The sequence below is a fragment of the Medicago sativa genome, chromosome 3, assembly GCF_051527215.1.
Source record: "Medicago sativa cultivar Bolivia chromosome 3, Bolivia_mono, whole genome shotgun sequence".
Lineage (NCBI taxonomy): Eukaryota > Viridiplantae > Streptophyta > Magnoliopsida > Fabales > Fabaceae > Medicago > Medicago sativa.
Window position 1 is genome coordinate 77037824 of NC_140751.1, and position 18025 is coordinate 77055848.

Below are 18025 nucleotides of genomic sequence, written 5' to 3' on the forward strand. Positions count from 1 at the left end.
GCCCAAGCCCATACCCAACAATGCGGGTATTTACCCGCCCGTCATGGGTATTTTTTGCGGGTGCCCATTGGGCTTGGGTCCAATTGCCATCTCTACCAGTACGCTAAAAATACTGACCAGTTAATAAAATCCTGGTTTTTAAAATTTATAATGAATTCTTTCAAAAAAAATATTTATAATGAATTAAATAGAAAGATTTTTAATAAAAAAAAGTATATTTGTATATTAATTCATTAATCTATGTGATACTTTTTTTTTTTTTACAATAAGAATTCACTGCATTTTATTCATAATATATTGTGAACCTTGATCAAATTCTGTGACCGATATTCAATTAGAATATTGCGGCCCCTTTCAAAAAAAATAAAAATAGAATATTGTTGTGTTTGTTAGACTATACTATAAACTATCCTGTTTGCTTATAGTCAGTAAAATGTTTGAATAATCAAAGTGAAGAGCCGCGCAATTACCTTATCTTTTTTCTCAAAGGGTCTTACCACATAACTCACACACACTAGTCACTAGTTATAACTTATATCAGCTCCATAAACCAAAAAAATAAAAAATAAAATACTAATTGCAGCACTAGATTCTGACTTTTATGAATGTCCATCAAATCAAAACAACTAAAAGGCATACATGTTTATATTTTTCTTAATTAAATTATAAAAAGTTGATTGAACAAGAAGAGAATTGCATTTATTAACTGAACAAATTTTTCGTTCATAGGATTCAATATAACACAATTCTTCAAATAGTAAGTAACTTGAAAAACCTCTAATGCTTGAGTAGTAGCATCTATTGCTTTGCTTTGCAAGTATCTGATTTTTGGCGAGCCTTGCATTTAGGTAAACATCCAAGAATTGTATTAATAGGTCTTGGTTTGTAGGTTGTGAAAAAATCTGGATCAAGTTCAAGTGATTCAGTAAAGCGCTCCAAAATTGAGACAATCTCAACAAAATGTGGCCTTTTATTTGGATTGCTTGACCAACATCTATTGATCAGATTACTAAATGCCCAAGGACATTCAGATGGCAGTGGTGGTCTTGCATTCTACAAAAAAAAAAAAAATCAAAACTCATCAAATTCAGTATCATATGTCAATAAAATAAAATATAGTATATACAAATCCCCAACTTATATATTTGTTACACCCATAATGTTGGCATTTCCAAAACATACATCTATTCACATGGTTGAGTTTCACTTGTGGAGGTACTTAACATTTTCTCATTAGTATATAAGAATTCACCTAATTTTTATTGAAAGTAATTTTGATACATTGCGAGTGTAAAAAACATTTACACTATGTATATAAATAAATTAAATCCATTTTTATATTATGCAACTATAGTATCGAAAATATATCTATTGGATATTACAGCATGTGGAATTGACAAATATGAGCAAGAGAAGTTAAGGTGGAATATAAATTCGGCCTTGCATCTCTGACTGATTAGTATGCAAAATGAAAAAAATCAAATAAAATAAAGATATTTTTCAATGAGTGGTTCCATTATATATGGCACCTTGTTTTGATGTTGTGTGCACTGCATGTGGAGGGTGGCAGCAATGATTGATATTCATAAAAATGCATATTGCATAGCATATTAGTATAGTACCATATCTTTGAATATGTTGGAAAAGTATAACAATCATTTAGATGTCAGCAAAAATAGAGAAACCACCAATAATTTTATCATACATTACAAGTACTTCAATATTAATGTTAATGAGGTGTCTAGCTTAGATAAGCAAGTCTATCTTTCACAGACAAACATGACCACATGCTTTGTAAAGATCACATACAATAACTATTGTTGCCCACCCCTTCCACACGTTCCAAAAAGATACGGAACATACTCAAATGCATGAATGCAGACATACGGTAGATAGTAAAATTGAACATACATGCACAAAACAATGAATGTTATGACATTTGATTTTGACACTGTAAGACTCCATCCGTCCCTTTTTATAAACACCATTTTGGACTCGCAGGAGTGGTCGTAAAAAGGACGGATGGAGTAATATATTGAACAAAGGAGAATATTTTATTTCATATTAAAATTCAATATGATTTTATCATGAAAATTAAACATCAGTCTTTCTTTCATAGATATTACTGAATTATTATCATATAGTATCTTATGACTTATGTAATACCCCTAAGGAAAAGAAAGTAAAAACTAATTTTATTTTTTTACATGACAAAATCAAGCAAAATCATACCATGAGAAATTTTATTTGGATCATCTCATCCCTTCCCACCTCTCTGCAGTAGAAAAATCGAGTGGGAGGGATGAAGAATAAAGAGGGAAATGGACGACCTGCAACTTCTGCACTGTGCAGCGGCTGTAGGGGATCCAAATCCAACAAAGAGAAGATGGTCAGATGATGCACTTGATCCTCTCTGTCACTCCAAAGGAGTGAAACGGAGAAGAAAATATGAAAAGAGATAGGGAATTGTGAGATAAATGATGGAATATTTGGCATAGGATATACAACAATCCTCGCTTTAGAAGTTTCATTCAACACATACCAACCTAATTGTAATATTAGAATGAATTAGAAGCGGAATTTTTTAGTAAATTTTTTTGTCTCTCTTATGCTAACTAGAATTGTAATTTTTTGTGTAACAATATGTTACCTAGCTAGAGTTAATAGTTAAATGATTTAATAAACCAACAATTACACTGCTAACAATTGAAATATTTGAGACCTGTTAATTTTGTGCAGATAAGCATATTCATACCACAAATAACTTAAATTCTTGAGGTATTTAAGTAGATTAACGCTTCAAAACTTTTTACAAATCACAATAAGAATGTGTCATATAATGAAGTAAATTAAGGTGCAAACCTTGTGGGAAACTGCAAATGCAGCCTGCTCTGGTGTCATGTTGTCAAATGGAATCAATGCGGTTAAAAGCTCCCAAAGAACGATACCGAAACTATACACATCCACTTTTTTAGTGTGATGTTTTTCTCTGATCATTTCAGGAGCCATCCAGCGGTATGTTCCAGTAAACCCTTTCGCACTTCCACATTGAGATTCCAAGCATGATATACCAAAATCTGCTACTTTTACACACATATCTTCGTCTAAAAGGAGATTCTCTGATTTGAGATCCCTATGAAGTATCCCTTGAGAATGAAGATATTTCATTCCCCTTGCAATGTCTAGTGCTAATTTCAGAACAAGTTCATGTGGAACTGAATGAGGTTCTTGTTGATGTAGGTATTTCCTCAATGAACCACCAGCCAAATACTCAGTAATTATACAGAACACTGGTGGTTTCTTGCAAGCAGCAATGAACTGCATGATCAATAAAAGTCAACAGCAAACAACTTTACTCACAGAATATTCTATTTTCTATATTGCAATCAACTCTCAGCATAAACAACTTTTTTGTGTATTAGGCAGCAATACCAGGATCAATGAATGATTTGATTTGATTTTATTTTATTAAATTGAATCTGACTAAAGTGAGTCAAATGTAAAGTGATTTAGGTTTTAGATATACCCATGTAAAAGTGAGTTGAACATGGAATTTGAGGCTAAAAGTCAATTATAGAGGTAAAATTTCCAAATTGTAGCTTCAAGCAAGAATCTTTCTGGAGACAATCAATTCTAATTGATAACATCCAAACATGTCAAAATTTATTTTACATCTGTAAAATCAATTTTACCTCTCCAAAAGTAGAACCGTACATGAACTAATATCATTAAAGTCCTAATTGGAATGAGAGTGAGATATTGACATGCTAAAGAGATATACAAGTAGTAAGTATCTATAGATTAAAGTCCAACATCTGCTTTTTTGTTCAGTTTTACACCAATAGAATGAAACAATACACATTAGGATTAGCACCCTAAGGCACAAGCTTTTTCCAACTAATCTATTTGTAGTAAATTCTCACTTAATCCACAACTTCTCTTTAAATGCAACTGTTCCCCAATTTTGATTCTTCATAGTTTTTCAGAAATTTCATTAATTAACACCTAATTATTATGACAAGGTGATCACAGCAACAAATGTACACTTATGATAGTTATGATTAGAGTGTTAAAGTTAGCATACATCTTCTTTTAGCAGCAATAAAAAAGACCCAAAAATAAAGATGAACGAAAATGCAGGAACAGTAGAATGAAACAAGAAACTAAAAGAGGTGATTGAAGAAACCACAAGGACTTACAGTAAGAATATTTGGATGACGCAACCTGAGAAGCAAAGCAACCTCAGAAGTAAATTGCTTCTCAAGAAAAGAAGCCAAATCTTCATCTTCTTCAGGCTGACTCACAAGCTTAATTGCAACATCTTTTTGCTTGTAAACACCTCTATAGATTCTACTGTGCCTACCAGAAGCAAATTTAGATCCAATGAACAACTGAGACATATCTGCACTCCATTCTTCTTCACCTTCTCCTTTGATTGCAGCACCAGGAGATACCAAATACTTTGACCAAGACACTGCTCTTTTGTACTCCCCAAGTGAAAGTCTCCTCCCAGACTTTCCACTGTTAGAAATTTGTTTATACCAGTTCAAATTCTTCATGTGGGTCACGGTTATTTCCTCCAAAAATCATTAAAAATTCAACCTTTGTAAGAATTTCTCAAACCCCAAAAGCAGATCCAAATATACCCAGATGGGAAAAACTTGATTTTCATAGCTCAAACAAAATAACTTGTGAGGTAACTAACTACATTGCAATTTTTTTCTATCACTTGTTCACACACTCTTTCTATTTAAGAAACAAAGAAACTGAAAATGAATACAAAAACCAGAACCAAAGAACAATGAAGTCACATTACAAGTAACAAACCCTTATGTGTTTTAATCAAAAGAACAAACTTTTAACAAAAGGGTACCGCAAAAGAAGGAAGAGAAAGAGAAAGAGTTTTGTTGATTTTCAACGTCCAATCATGTAGTTACACCAAGAGAGAGAAAGGGGGGTGTATAAGTAAGGTAGTACAGTACAGTATATAGTTATAGTACTAGTTGTTGTTGTTGTTGGAGATTAGAGTTTTTGTTTGTTTTTTTGGGTGGTTAGGAGTGAAAGCATATGCAAGTGAAACAGAGAGAGTTGGTTACATAGATTAGATTAGTTGAGTTGAGTGTGTTAACGTTGGTACTTGTAACGTGCGAAGATCCACTTCTGAGGAGACAAACCGGGTCTGCTTCATATAATGACCGCTACTATATTGCTTTTACCATTTTCTCCTTCCCTTTCTCCTACATTATCCATTCTGCCTGTCCCATTCACTTTTTTACTATGATAATACCCCTCTCTTTTCTCTTCATCATCTTTTGACCTTTTGCCAAATCAATCCCCAGGCACATGTGTGTGGTTGTTTGGTTTCTATTCGTGTAACAAAAAATAGACTCATCCAAATATTCACGTGGATACAGTGCAAGAGTATGAGTAAATAATTACTTTGCCTCTTGAAATTGTACGAATAAGATATTTTACTTCATGAAAATTGCAAACAGGGATTGATCTCTTGTCGTTAGAATGATAGTTTGTGTCGAATCGTTGAGATGTAGGCTTGGGGTAGTGCAAATACTTTGACATTCAAGTCAGTAAGAGAGTAAGAGTGAAGAGACATGATATTTGAACATCCATTTTTCAACAACTTTTGTGACAATTCTCTCTCTCATACTTTCTTCAAAAAAAAAAAACTCTCTCTCTCATACTCTCATTGTACTTTTATTCTCTCTCTTCCTTTTTCTCTCTCTCTCTCTCTCTATTGTTATTGTCCAATGGAAAGAGAGGAAAAAAGTTGTCACCAAAAGTTGTTGGAAATTGGTTGTCAAAATATCATTCCTCAAGAGTGAAACGTATTGAAAGGATCAAAATTGTGTATCTTGAGTTATGGTCCAAGGACCTTTCTATACACCCGAGGAAAGAGTTGGACTAGTCGTTAAGAGTTGGTTGTGATCGAAGGGTAATAGTGTAGAAACTGTTGGTCATGGAGGTTAATTAATCTATGATTAGAGGCGTTACAATTCCATAAGGATCCTAAGCTTATGATCGTTGGGGTGTCATACCAATGTCGTGTGAGTCCTGCTCTTTACCCAAATGATTTCGCTCATTCCCAAAGTAAAATATCAAACTACCCCTACGCATGTTAACATGCGTTACGCAAGTTAACTTGCGTAGCGTGAGTTAAGTCACGCTAAGTACCGTTTTTAGTTCAAAACCCAGCATGCAAGCCCAAAACACATTTTTTCTTTCCCTCCACCTCCAAAAACCCAAAAAGTGCGAATTTTTGGGTCATAATCTCAACTCCAAATCATTGCAAATCGTCAGGAAGCAAGTTTCTACGCTCATCAAGCATCAAAGAACAGTTAATGTATCACCAAAACTCATCCTATTTTCCTGGTTTTTCTGCCTGTCACGTCATTTTTTGTCAGTAGGTACTAGGTCTGAGTGTGAGTTAACTTGCGTAGGAAGATAACACTAGCGCAAGTTAACTCACGCTAGTGTGTGTTGCCCAGTCTGTGCCCAAAATTTGAAATTTTGCGCCACTTTTTTTTGCTTGCTTTGCTTGCCGCACAAGTCATTTATTTATGTTTTCTTTGTATTTTTTTATTGAGTAGACATTGAGTGGCATGGTGGAACATGTGGCGGAGGATGGTGTTGAGCCCAAACCGGGCAAAAACAAAGCTTCCGGTGAATCTTCCGGTGTAGGCAAACCACCCAATGATGTGAAGTTTAAAGTGAAAATTCCTTTTCAAGTCGAAGCTCACATACTTCACAATCAAGCAAACCCTACCGGTAATTTTGAAGAGAAGCCTAAACCGGTACCTACCGGTGTTCGTGTTATTGAAGAAAACACCGGTTCATTTTTTACAACAAACGAGAGATGGAAAGATCGAGAAGAATTGCTTGGTTGGGTTCGTCGACAAGCGGCTAGGGCGGGATTTACTATTTCTATAGATAAATCTAGTACAATAGCGCAATACAAGCCAACAAATGAGCACAATCCTATTACTTTGGACACCCCGGAAAAGCCAAAGCAAGAGAACGAAGTCATGGATGAAGATGAAGATGGAGATTATGACCTATCACTAGTGTAGTTAGATAGGGTATGACACTTTTGGGTCGGTGGGTGTTCGTCCAATTTTTTGGTGGTATTACACCCCGACATATTTTTTGGTGGCCTATTGTGTAATTTTGATATTTATGGCCAATATGTAACTAATATTATATAAATATATGAAAAGAATTATTTTGGATCGTTTATGTGTCATTAAGTGTGTTTAAATTATTACGGGTCATTACCGGCGTATTTGTGAAATTTGGACCGTTTGGATCGTTTATGTGTGATTATGTGATTGTGAGAAAAACGATGTTTTTAATTAATTTTGATCAATTATGTCGTATTATCCGATAAACTTCTTAAACTGACATAATTTGGTTAAGTTATGAATGTGGCGTGATTACAGGTCTTTTTAGACTTATCAAAAGTCTGTTCTGTTACTGCCTGCATGCATGCAGTTTCTGTTTCTGCTATGAACGTGAGTTAACTCACGCCAGTGCAAATGGCAACGTGAGTTAACTCACGCAATCCATTACACTAACGCATGTTAACATGCGTTTTTTTTTTTTACAAATAACACCAACGCATGTTAACATGCGCAATGCTTTTCAACAAATAACACTTACGCATGTTAACCTACGTAACGCATGTTAACATGCGTAAATATTTGTACTAGCGTAACTTAACATGCGCAGGGGTAGTTTGGTATTTTACTTTGGGAATGAGCGAAATCATTTGGGTAAAGAGCAGGACTCATGTCGTGTGGCTGAAGGTGTGGTATTTGATGTGTTTGGGCCTTCTATGCTATTGGGCCTTAGCTTGGTCCATTATTGTGCAACTACAAGATACAATGATAATAGATGACAAAACTCTCCCTCAAAAGATTTAACGTTGTTGTATTTTTAAAAGTTGAATTCAAATCAAAACGTTTGTTTAACGTAGAAGAGACTTTTATCATCTCATTCAAATACTCTTGGATGACGAGACTCATTATTTATTTTATTTTTATGTTAGACTCACGTTGAGTTTGGTAAAATCATAATAAACCCTAGTTTTATCAAATTCACCATTGTTTAAAACGGGTTAATTGTCCTCGTTGACTCAGTTTAGTTGGTTTTATTCACCTTAAACAAGGTGAATTTTTCTTACTAAACTACTTAAAAAAAACGGGTTAACTTCATTTTTCACCACTTTTTATTCATGAAACATATCCTCAAAAAGATTTTTGAACCCGTAATTACTATTAGGGCTAGGGCATGTGAGAGATTGTGCTGGCTGGAGTTGAATCTCTATCAACTATCAAGGCCAGAATTGAATAGCAGCAAATTGGTTGGGCCAATTTAAGGGAAGATTGGTCAGTTTAAGGAACATGAAAGGGAAGTGTTTGGTTGAGAAAACTGATTTACAAACAAAAGAGCTATAACTAGAAATACACAACAGAAACAGTATTTTATGAGATGGGAGGACCATGTGGGTCCAGTTTGTGTGGGGACCACAAGTTGGTGGTATCAGTGGATGTGTCGGACAAGCCGTATGGTCCTCTTCCGTATACGGTCTCTGACCTTACTCTCTTTTCACGCATTTCGATCACCACTTGGTTATGTATTTTAAAACGTAAAAATCTTGCATGCATCTACTACCTCCGTCCCGGTATAATTGACCTACTTTGGTTTTTCACACAGATTAAGAAAAGTGTATAAATAAAGAGGAAAGTGGAATATATTGTATTGGGAATGATAAAAGTAGTATTATTTAGTGTTATATTGTATTGGAAATGATGAAAGTTGTATTGAAAATTGAAATGAGTCAGTTATTTTGGGACACTTTTTTTTAGAAAATGGGTCAGTTATTCGGGACGGAGGGAGTATCTTTTTCTCATCCATTTCATCCTTGATCCTTCTTTTATTTTTGGTGTAATCCTTGATCCTTCTAAAATGTCTTCATTTATTAAAAAAAAAAAACAGTTCCTATGTAAAATATAGTACTCCCTCCGTCCCATTTTATCTGAGCCAGTTTGGTTTTTCACACAGATTAAGAAAAATGTATAAATAAAGGGGAAAGTGGAATATATTGTATTGGGAATGATGAAAGTAGTATTAATTAGAGTTATATTGTATTGGGAATGATGAAAGTTGTATTGAAAATTGAAATGACTCAGTTATTTTGGGACACTTTTTTTTTAAAAAATGAGTCAGATATTCCGGGACGGAAGGAGTACGTACTTTGTACAAAACGATGACTTAATAAACATATTTTTATAAGTTTTCATTGAATTATTTTTTTTTTATTACATACTACTACCTCCGTCCCGGAATAACTGACCCATTTTCTAAAAAAAAGTGTTCCAAAATAACTGACTCATTTCAATTTTCAATACAACTTTCATCATTCCCAATACAATATAACACTAAATAATACTACTTTTATCATTCTCAATACAATATATTTCACTTTCCCCTTTATTTATACATTTTTCTTAATATGTGTGGAAAAAAAAATTGTGTCAATTAAATTGGGACGGAGTAGTATTAATTACCGTCACCAGTATTGGGTCATTAAAATCAATATCAGTTGTATCCAAGAGCATTACAAATGGTAAATTAGAGGATATCAAAGTTGAACAAAAATAACACAACGAGAAGCACGAGCAATGGCAAGAAGCACTTGTTATGGATGTTAGATTAGATATATACGTAGAGATTTATTTAAATATAATTAGAGCTTAATAAAGGTATATAGTTACAAGTGATTTAATTAGAGTTGGAATGCATTAAGTTGATTAGTTTTTTTTTTTTTTTTTTGACAAAAAGTTGATTAGTATTTGTTGCTCGTTAGTTACAGCTCGTTAATTTGATCAGTATTATTATAAAAAGTGCATCTTGTGTTCACTGCAATCATCTAATTTTCTCATTAATTCTATCAATTTCAAAATAATTAATCTTTTTTTCAATTTATTTTTTCTTTGTTAGATTATATGATATCAAACTGCTCAATAATATATAATTAACTTGTGTAAAAAAATAGATAATTCTTTTTACTCAAAAAAAAAATAGATAATTTTTTTGGAGGGAAAAATAATAGATTATTACATACTAATCATAATCAATTTCTTCACATAAAAATTTCTAAAACTAAATAATTTATCTGCTAATTATAATTTTTTTGGGTACAAATAATTATTTTTATTTTAATCTTGAACAAACATATCTTTATAATAGATGTTGTCATGGCTTCAAATTTAGAGCAACCGTCAAGTTTTTTAGCTTTCGCAATTAAGATCATTAATTTTGAAAATAGTCATTTCAACAAAAAGCTCGATCATCATTTCAACAAAAGCTTGACAACTGTAATGATGATACACTGTCGAAGTATAATCAAAATTTGATTTGGTCAAATATAGGTGGCATATCTTTCTCATGTTTAATTTCTTCTGATTAATCATATGTGACGACAACTTATAATTGATTCATGGTAGCACAAGCACATATGGTACAACATGTAGGACAAAATTGCAACGTGTATCGATAAGATTGGCTAGAAAATTTATTATTGAGGATGGTTTGGTGGTGAAGACTAAAATAAACCATGCTCGTACTTAATAATGTTGGCTCGTTGTTAATTGTTAAACATGGTTGAGATGTGCAAAACTCAATTATTGAGTAATGAGACGACGTTGCTGACGAGAAAGATTCATATTTGATTAACTTTGGATGAAATATTGATTAGCAATGGATGGATGAGATTTGATATGTACGGTTAAAGGTGGTTGAATGGTACCTTATACAGTTGTACTACAGTTGAGAGGATAGAAAAAGAAGCAAACTAAAAAGAAGAAAAAGGAGTTGACGGTAGTTTAGTTAAGAAAATAGATGGGTGTAACAAGGAATTTTTGTCACTTAGTTCAAATTTGTGTATCACACGAACGTGGCTTCACATACCACCGGTCCACCACGTGAATCCCCGTCCTATCAACTTCACAAGTTACGAGGGAAAATATTACTCCCTCCGTCCCAGAATATCTGAGCCAATTTGGTTTTTCACACAGATTAAGAAAAATGTATAAATAAAGGGGAAAGTTGAGAACGATGAAAGTAGTATTAATTAGAGTTATATTGTATTGGGAATGATGAAAGTTGTATTGAAAATTGAAACGGATCAGTTATTTTGGGACACTTTTTTTTAGTAAGTGAGTCAGATATTCCAGGACGGAGGGAGTACCATAAAAAGTGACATGTCAAAGAGAATTTATATAGGTTGGTGATATATTTAGACATATCATCTGCTCGTTTTAACGAAAATATGATACTTAATTATGTGATTTTGATGATTTTAATGTATTTTGATGAAAGATAATGATAAATAGACGATTTCTTTTAAAAAATGATAAATAAATGATTAAACTATATTATTTTAATGGTAGTAAATGACTAGTTACGAGAAAAATAGAGATAAAATCATAAATGTTAGTATCAAAATTGAGAGAGAAAATTGAGAGAGTCTATCATTCTTTTTTCTATTTATTTATCAATGATGATTATTAAGCTTAGCCAAATAATCAAAATAGGATCATCGTCATTTTTCAAAATCAGTGTAGGCCACCATTTGTAACGAAAAATATTTCATATAGCAGGTTCAAAAGGGGATTAAGGTGATTGTCTATCATTCCCATTTAATTTTACTAAGTTGTTGATTCCTCCATGGTATGTGAAATTGTGATTATGTTTTTTAATAATGATTTTGACATTAGTAAAAAATAAATAAATAAACAATGATTTCAATTTCTAATAGATAAAGAGATGATGAGATTGAGATGAAGAAATCAACAAAAGCACGAGGATGAAGAAATCTATAAAAAAAATTGAAAAAAATTTGACTAAGATATAATGTTTAGTTAATTTTTGTTAAGTTTATTAATTTTTATTTGACCAGGTTATCTAATTATTCACAAAGAATTATCATCTTCTAAAATTTGTTAAGTTTTTCTGGGTTTTGTTACAAAGGATAATACCGAAGGTGGTTGAGGTGTATTTTGTGATGTTGTGAGAAAAGGGGGAGGTGCATTAATAATGATACAAACAACATTAAAAAACTAAACTCAGATTTTTTTATTTTTGTAAACAACCTGTTGCAATTGACAGTTGCCATGAAAAAGGAAACTTTCTCATGGTGGGAAAGAAGTTTCATTTCCCAGGCTAAATGCCACCTTCATTGAAGTACTTAATCTGGGTGGCATTTAGGGTGGGTAGGAGAAAGATTTTCCCACCATAGGAAAGTCCAACTTTTACCTACAGCTGGCAGCTATAACCTGCTGCAATTTAAAATAAAAAATCAATCAAAACTTATTATATTATCAAATATTGGGAAGGTCATGTTTTCTAAATCACCTTCCATTCTTAAAATAAAAATCCACACCTTCAATTTCAGAAAATTGAAAAAATTATAAATGTCACCCATAAACCTTCATAATAGTCAAATACTCATTTATGTGATTTTAATCTCAATTATTGCTATAAAGATTGTTATTTCAACATATCCTAGTGAAACTAATTCTAATCAGATCTTGAACATGTTCATCCAATTATTTTGCTTTGTGCAATTATTCTCATCTATTTTTGCTAATAACGAAGAAAGATTTTTTTTTTTTTTTTCAATTTTCCATATTTGCCAATGTTTTTGTTTTGTGCAGTTTCTTCTGCATCCACTACTGCTTAAAGGATATCGTGTGAGTGGGCTGGAACTGCTAAGATTTTGAGTCTGCAATGAAGACTGTCCATTCCCACCATACATCTTGGCCATTTTCCTAACTCGAATCAACTTCAACCCATTCTTCTAAAGAAAACCCATTTTCTTAAATCTCATCATCTTCAACCTATTAAAATACAAAGCTTCAACCTTTTCTTGGGGTGGGATTTAGAATGGGAAAGCAAAGTTGTTTCCCATGATGGGAAAGTTGAAGCAGGGCCATTGATATATTAATTTTATATTCCGACGGCCCAGATCTCTCACCTGTTACCTGCTTTAACTTTTTGATAGCCTATATTAAACAAAAACAGTGACCCCACCCCATGATTAAATAACATTATCTAAATTGTTTGAAGTGTTGAGCTTTTTTGAAAAGTTTTTGGGCTTTTTGCATTTACACATGAGCTGCATTATTAATCCTTTGTATATTTTAGTTAATAATTAGATAAAATATGAAAATAAATTAACATAAGAAAATAAAAGTTGACGTTGAATAATAGAGTGAATTGTGAAAGAACATGAAATAAATTAACATACTGCATTATAGACACTTACCGATAATTAATGTTTTATTTTTGAAAGAAATTGTTTACTCATATTTAATGTTATTATAGTTTAAAAAATAATAAAGGAGGTCTACGTAAATAGTTTTTAGGAGGAATTGGGAACTGAGTGTATTTTCTCTAATAAATACTCCCTACGCCCCAATTTATAAGAAAAATACACCAGTTATTAAGATTACTAAAATATAGTAATTTGAGGTGTAATTTTTTTGTCTTTTTATTTATTTGAATAAGTATCATGAAAAAATGAAAATAAATTCGTATTGATTAACGATTATGAAGGAAAAGAAAGTAGAATAAAATAAATGTAATTTGTATTTAATTTTATTTTAGAAAAAAGAGGAATATGTGGGAAAAAAATAATAGCATAAAAGTTATAAAAGTTGACATTTTTTGCTTATATTATAGGATAAGGGAGTATTTTATTATTAGAAGTTTTTATGCAAAGAATAATAATAATAATAATTGGAGTACTTTTTGTTCCGAAAAGAATAATGGGTGAGTTTAAATAACGATATTGATTACTAATTTTTGTAATATATTTGATTAATTGATTAACATTGAAATTATTTAATTAGTTTGAATTAAAGAAGAATAATGTCAGTAATTCACATTTACCATGAACAGTTTTTTTTTTCTTGGTCGAGTACCATGAACAGCTTGAACTGAGATCTGAAATGTTTGTTCAATGTATTACAAATGATTGTATGCTAAAGTAATTTCTATAATAAACGGGAGGTGAGTTAGGAAGGGAACAAAAACTATTAAAATATGAGAGCCAATTTTTTAATTTTTTGGACACAACCGGTTTGCACTGTCACCTGTCCATTATAATTCAATTTTCCCATCGTGGGAAATAACTTTAGTTACCCAGGCTAAATGCCACCTTTTCGTGGCTATCATTTTGAGTTTCTGAAAAATGATATATTATGCCTCTGGGTTATTAAATTGATCTCCATGGCTATTAAATTGTTGCCACAAAATCATGAATTAAACAAAGGGAAAAAAATGCGATTCTTTCCTCGTTTTAGTGAAAACTACAGATTTGCATTTTCTCAATTTTCTAGGTTGGGTTTGGAAGGAAACCCAGAAATTTAATGGACACCAAGAACCCTATTTATATTTAATTATAATTGAGTTTTCTATTTTTTAATTAAAATCCTTTGTTAATTTGTTATTTATGACTTTGTTTAACTTTTTAATCTTTTCGTAATAGACAAACAAAAACAGAATAAGAGCCTATTTTCAACTAATTATTGATTTAATTCTTTTTAACGTGGGGTCAGCTTTATTTTAATAGATTTTATGCCAAAAAGTTGCATATAGGTTGCCAGTGATAAATCCAAACCATTGATTTAAAACAATAATATATCAATGGCTAAAAAGACTACTTTCCCATAGTGGGAAAATCTTTCCCCCTACCTATCCTAAATGCCACCACCCTGAATCTGTGTATAGGTAGTTTTCTTCTAAATTGAATCCAAATTCGATTGGAAGTCAAACACGGTGGAGTTTAGCATGGGAAAGGAGACTTGTTTCCTACCATGAGAAAGTTTTTTTTAACTATTTGATCAAAGAGAAACATTGATCATATTATAGTCTGCCCATATCATATATTTTCACTTCAACTTCACTCACTCAGCCACCCTTCTCTCTCCTCCGTGTCCATGCCCCCCACCCACCACCCACCACCACCAACCCACAACCACTTTCACCACCTGTAACTTCCATTGTCATCCAAACCAAGCTTCAGATCAGAAACACTCAGCTGAGCCCAATCTCTCTTTTCCTCTTTCTCTCTTAATCATTCAATCCACCCTAAGTTATTCACTTTCTTTCCCGATTCGTCAACAATTTCATCATGTAATAATCCAAATGAGCAATAATAGTGCTAGTTAATTTTAGTTCATATATTAGCCGTGTTACAAACAGAACCCAGGTGAACAATTTTTGTTGTTGGAGTTTAACAACTAACAACCGAAGGTATTAACACCATGGGAAAGAGTTGTTCGACAAAAAAACACCATGGGAAAGAGAGGCACAAGTGTTTGGTTTCTTCTTATTCTTCTCCTTTTGGAGATTACAATGACAATGGGAGGAGGAATGTTAACATTAACAGTCAACTTCGTCTAATCAAATTCCATTCAGATTCACATTGATTTGTTGTTCCCAAATGCTCCTTCGACTTTTCCGAAATCAAATTCCAAAATCACGTTTTGAATAATTGCACCGAAGGTTCTAACGGTTTGAAACATGCAGTGTAAAGTTGGTAGTATTAAGTATTATTTATTGAAATCTAAGCCAACAAAAATAACGGTGGTTTTACACCACAACAAGAACAAGCCAGATAAGTATGAATTGAATTCACAAAACCTATCTCAAACCCATCACTACAAGTTTCTCAATTAGGGAGAAAAAGTTAGAGAGAGAAGGGGTTGTCCCTAGTACACAGAATTCAGAAGAATGAGAAGAGTATGGAGGAGAGTTGGGACGGTGAGCTTGATGTTGTGGTGGGTGAGAGATGAGAGAGAATGGTTAGGGAAGATAGTATAAAAAATCCAGTGAAGAGAGTGCATGATAATAGCATGTTCTTCTTTTAATCTAGTGGTAAAAATTCAACTTTCCCATGGTGGGAAAAAACTTTGCTTACCCAGGCTAAATGCCACCGTCAAACTATATATGCTTTTATGGTCTATTGTCCTTTTGTCTTTCATTTGTCTGTGTTTTAGAGAAGGATGTAAGCAACCAAGATTCCTTAAGATATGTCTATGGGATATGGCATGTGGACTGGCATTGCTTTGAGAATGCAAAACCCCACAAGGTTCCATCATGATACAGGCAGAAAAAAGCCAACGTGCTGTCTTTGGATTGAGACATGAACACTCAACATCAATGTTCGCCAAACATGTTCATTCTCAATGTCTGAGTTCAATAGTTGATTACATATGCCACCGCTTTTCTTTTCCTAATTAAGTTATTTTTGTCAAGTTTACTTGTACTAAAAAAAGTAATATCACCACTTTAATACATTCATTTTGCATAAGAATGTTACTCTTTTTTTTTTTTTTTATAGAAGAAATGTGAAAGTCATAGATAATTTACACAAGACAAATAAAGGAGTTAGGGTTTAAATTCCGATTCAATGTCCGACCTAACAATTTTGACATGTTGTCAGTTGAATTAAGATTTGTGGTCAAAATTTATCTCTAAATGTAAGATTTTCTTACTAAACAAAAATTAAAAAGTTGATAGTAATTTCTTAAAAAAATTGATAGTAATATTAAATTTATTCAAAATTATTGTGTTTACAAGTTTATTCTTTAAGAGGGAGAATACGTTTATATTATTATTAAAGTATTTTTTTTAATAAATTATAGTATTTATTGTTGTTTACAGATAAATAGTTGAAAATTCAAAAGAGTTTCATAAAAAGGGAGAATGAAGTTTCTCAAGTAATTTAACAAGTAATTTTTATAGACGAAAACAACTAATTTTATCAAACACATTGTTTTTATACTATTGTCTTCAATTGTATAATAAAAGTTTTCAATTATAAAAAGTGTTAAATGAACTTAAATTTCATTTAAAAAGCTAACGCAGAAGACAATGGTGTTCGAATATAATTATATATCCAACAGCTCAAAAATATGAACATTGTGAGACTTTAACACAACTTTAAGACACATCAAGATCCTAGGTCCAACTGTTACATATTAAATAGATTTGAATCTCATCCTAAAGGTTAGCTCTAAAGATGGGGTGAGCAAACACATTTATGCATTCAACACCCGAACAAATTGAGACTCCAATACAAATTCAATAAAAAATGTCATTTGAAATAACTATAAGCAAAAATTATATTTGGAAAGTTGACGTGTGTGGTCTAAATTTTTGGTATCACATATATCAACTTTTCAAATGCCATTTTTGTTATAAAAATTATTTATTTGATACTTTTACCAAACATAACATTTATTTCCGGATTATATAATTCGAAATGAGATTTTTCACTATATTTTTTGTGGAAATATGTTTTTTTTTTCACCAATTTGGATTCTAAAATTGAAAAAAATAGATACTTCATGTTACAAAATTTGAACACCCTTATACATCATCATTTGCCAAAAAATAATTAAAAAAACAAGTTCGGATTATATAATCGGATTTGTATCAGCACAAAGACTATACTCCCTCCGTCCCGCAATAGATGATCCATTTGAAAATGTGAAATTTTGACCTAACTTACTTTGACCATATTTTTCTACTAATATACAAAGATAAATAATATCACATAAGATGTCGTTAGATTCGTTCAAAATATCAAATTTTCATAATTTTTTCTAATATATTATTCAAGATATTTAAGCTCAAAATTATGCATTGGAATGCATAATAGGGTCAACTGTGTCATGTATTATGGGACGGAGGGAGTACCTATTTTGTGATAGGGTTAGTCAGTTTAATAATCATACTAACCATTATAACCCACTTCTCTAGTTTGTCTTGTGTTTCATGTCATTGTTAGTTGTTCTAGTTATATTCAAGTCGAAAATCCGATTTTCAGGCTACTTGACCGGATTACTCCGAAATTTGGCCAAAAAATGATAAAAATAATAATAATAATCAAGGAACATGACTCCTTTAGAAAGGAGTTCTTGTGGAACTATACTTC

The 18025-nt window shown here is 32.1% G+C and overlaps 2 protein-coding genes across 3 annotated transcripts; one reads left to right on the plus strand and one right to left on the minus strand.

The window, feature by feature from the left end:
- Positions 1 to 677: 677 nt before the first annotated feature.
- On the minus strand, positions 678 to 5112 carry LOC146940375 (serine/threonine/tyrosine-protein kinase HT1-like). Of its 2 annotated transcripts, XM_085754079.1 has the most exons (4): positions 4200 to 5112; positions 2863 to 3318; positions 2233 to 2355; positions 678 to 1053 (listed from the first exon to the last, which is right to left on the minus strand). In XM_085754079.1, exons 1-4 carry the CDS (start codon positions 4557 to 4559, stop codon positions 799 to 801), a joined length of 1194 nt encoding a protein of 397 aa, XP_085610205.1. In that variant the 5' UTR covers positions 4560 to 5112; the 3' UTR covers positions 678 to 798. The 2 variants fall into 2 exon arrangements, with proteins under 2 accessions (XP_085610205.1, XP_085610206.1); XM_085754080.1 differs by lacking the exon at positions 2233 to 2355.
- Positions 5113 to 6617: 1505 nt separating this feature from the next.
- Positions 6618 to 7085, plus strand: LOC146940376 (uncharacterized). The gene has a single exon (XM_085749873.1). It carries the CDS (start codon positions 6618 to 6620, stop codon positions 7083 to 7085), a length of 468 nt encoding a protein of 155 aa, XP_085605999.1.
- Positions 7086 to 18025: the final 10940 nt, after the last annotated feature.

Excerpts from the sequence above, each read along its gene's own strand:
- LOC146940375 (XM_085754079.1), bottom strand. The coding sequence starts at position 4,559 with ATGAAGAATTTGAACTGGTATAAACAAATTTCTAACAGTGGAAAGTCT. Across the intron at positions 2,356-2,862 it reads CATTTGCAGTTTCCCACAAG|CCGCTGCACAGTGCAGAAGT; the intron begins GTTTGCACCTTA and ends GATCCCCTACAG. Across the intron at positions 1,054-2,232 it reads TCCAAATAAAATTTCTCATG|AATGCAAGACCACCACTGCC; the intron begins GTATGATTTTGC and ends TTTTTTTTGTAG.
- LOC146940376 (XM_085749873.1), top strand. The coding sequence starts at position 6,618 with ATGGTGGAACATGTGGCGGAGGATGGTGTTGAGCCCAAACCGGGCAAA.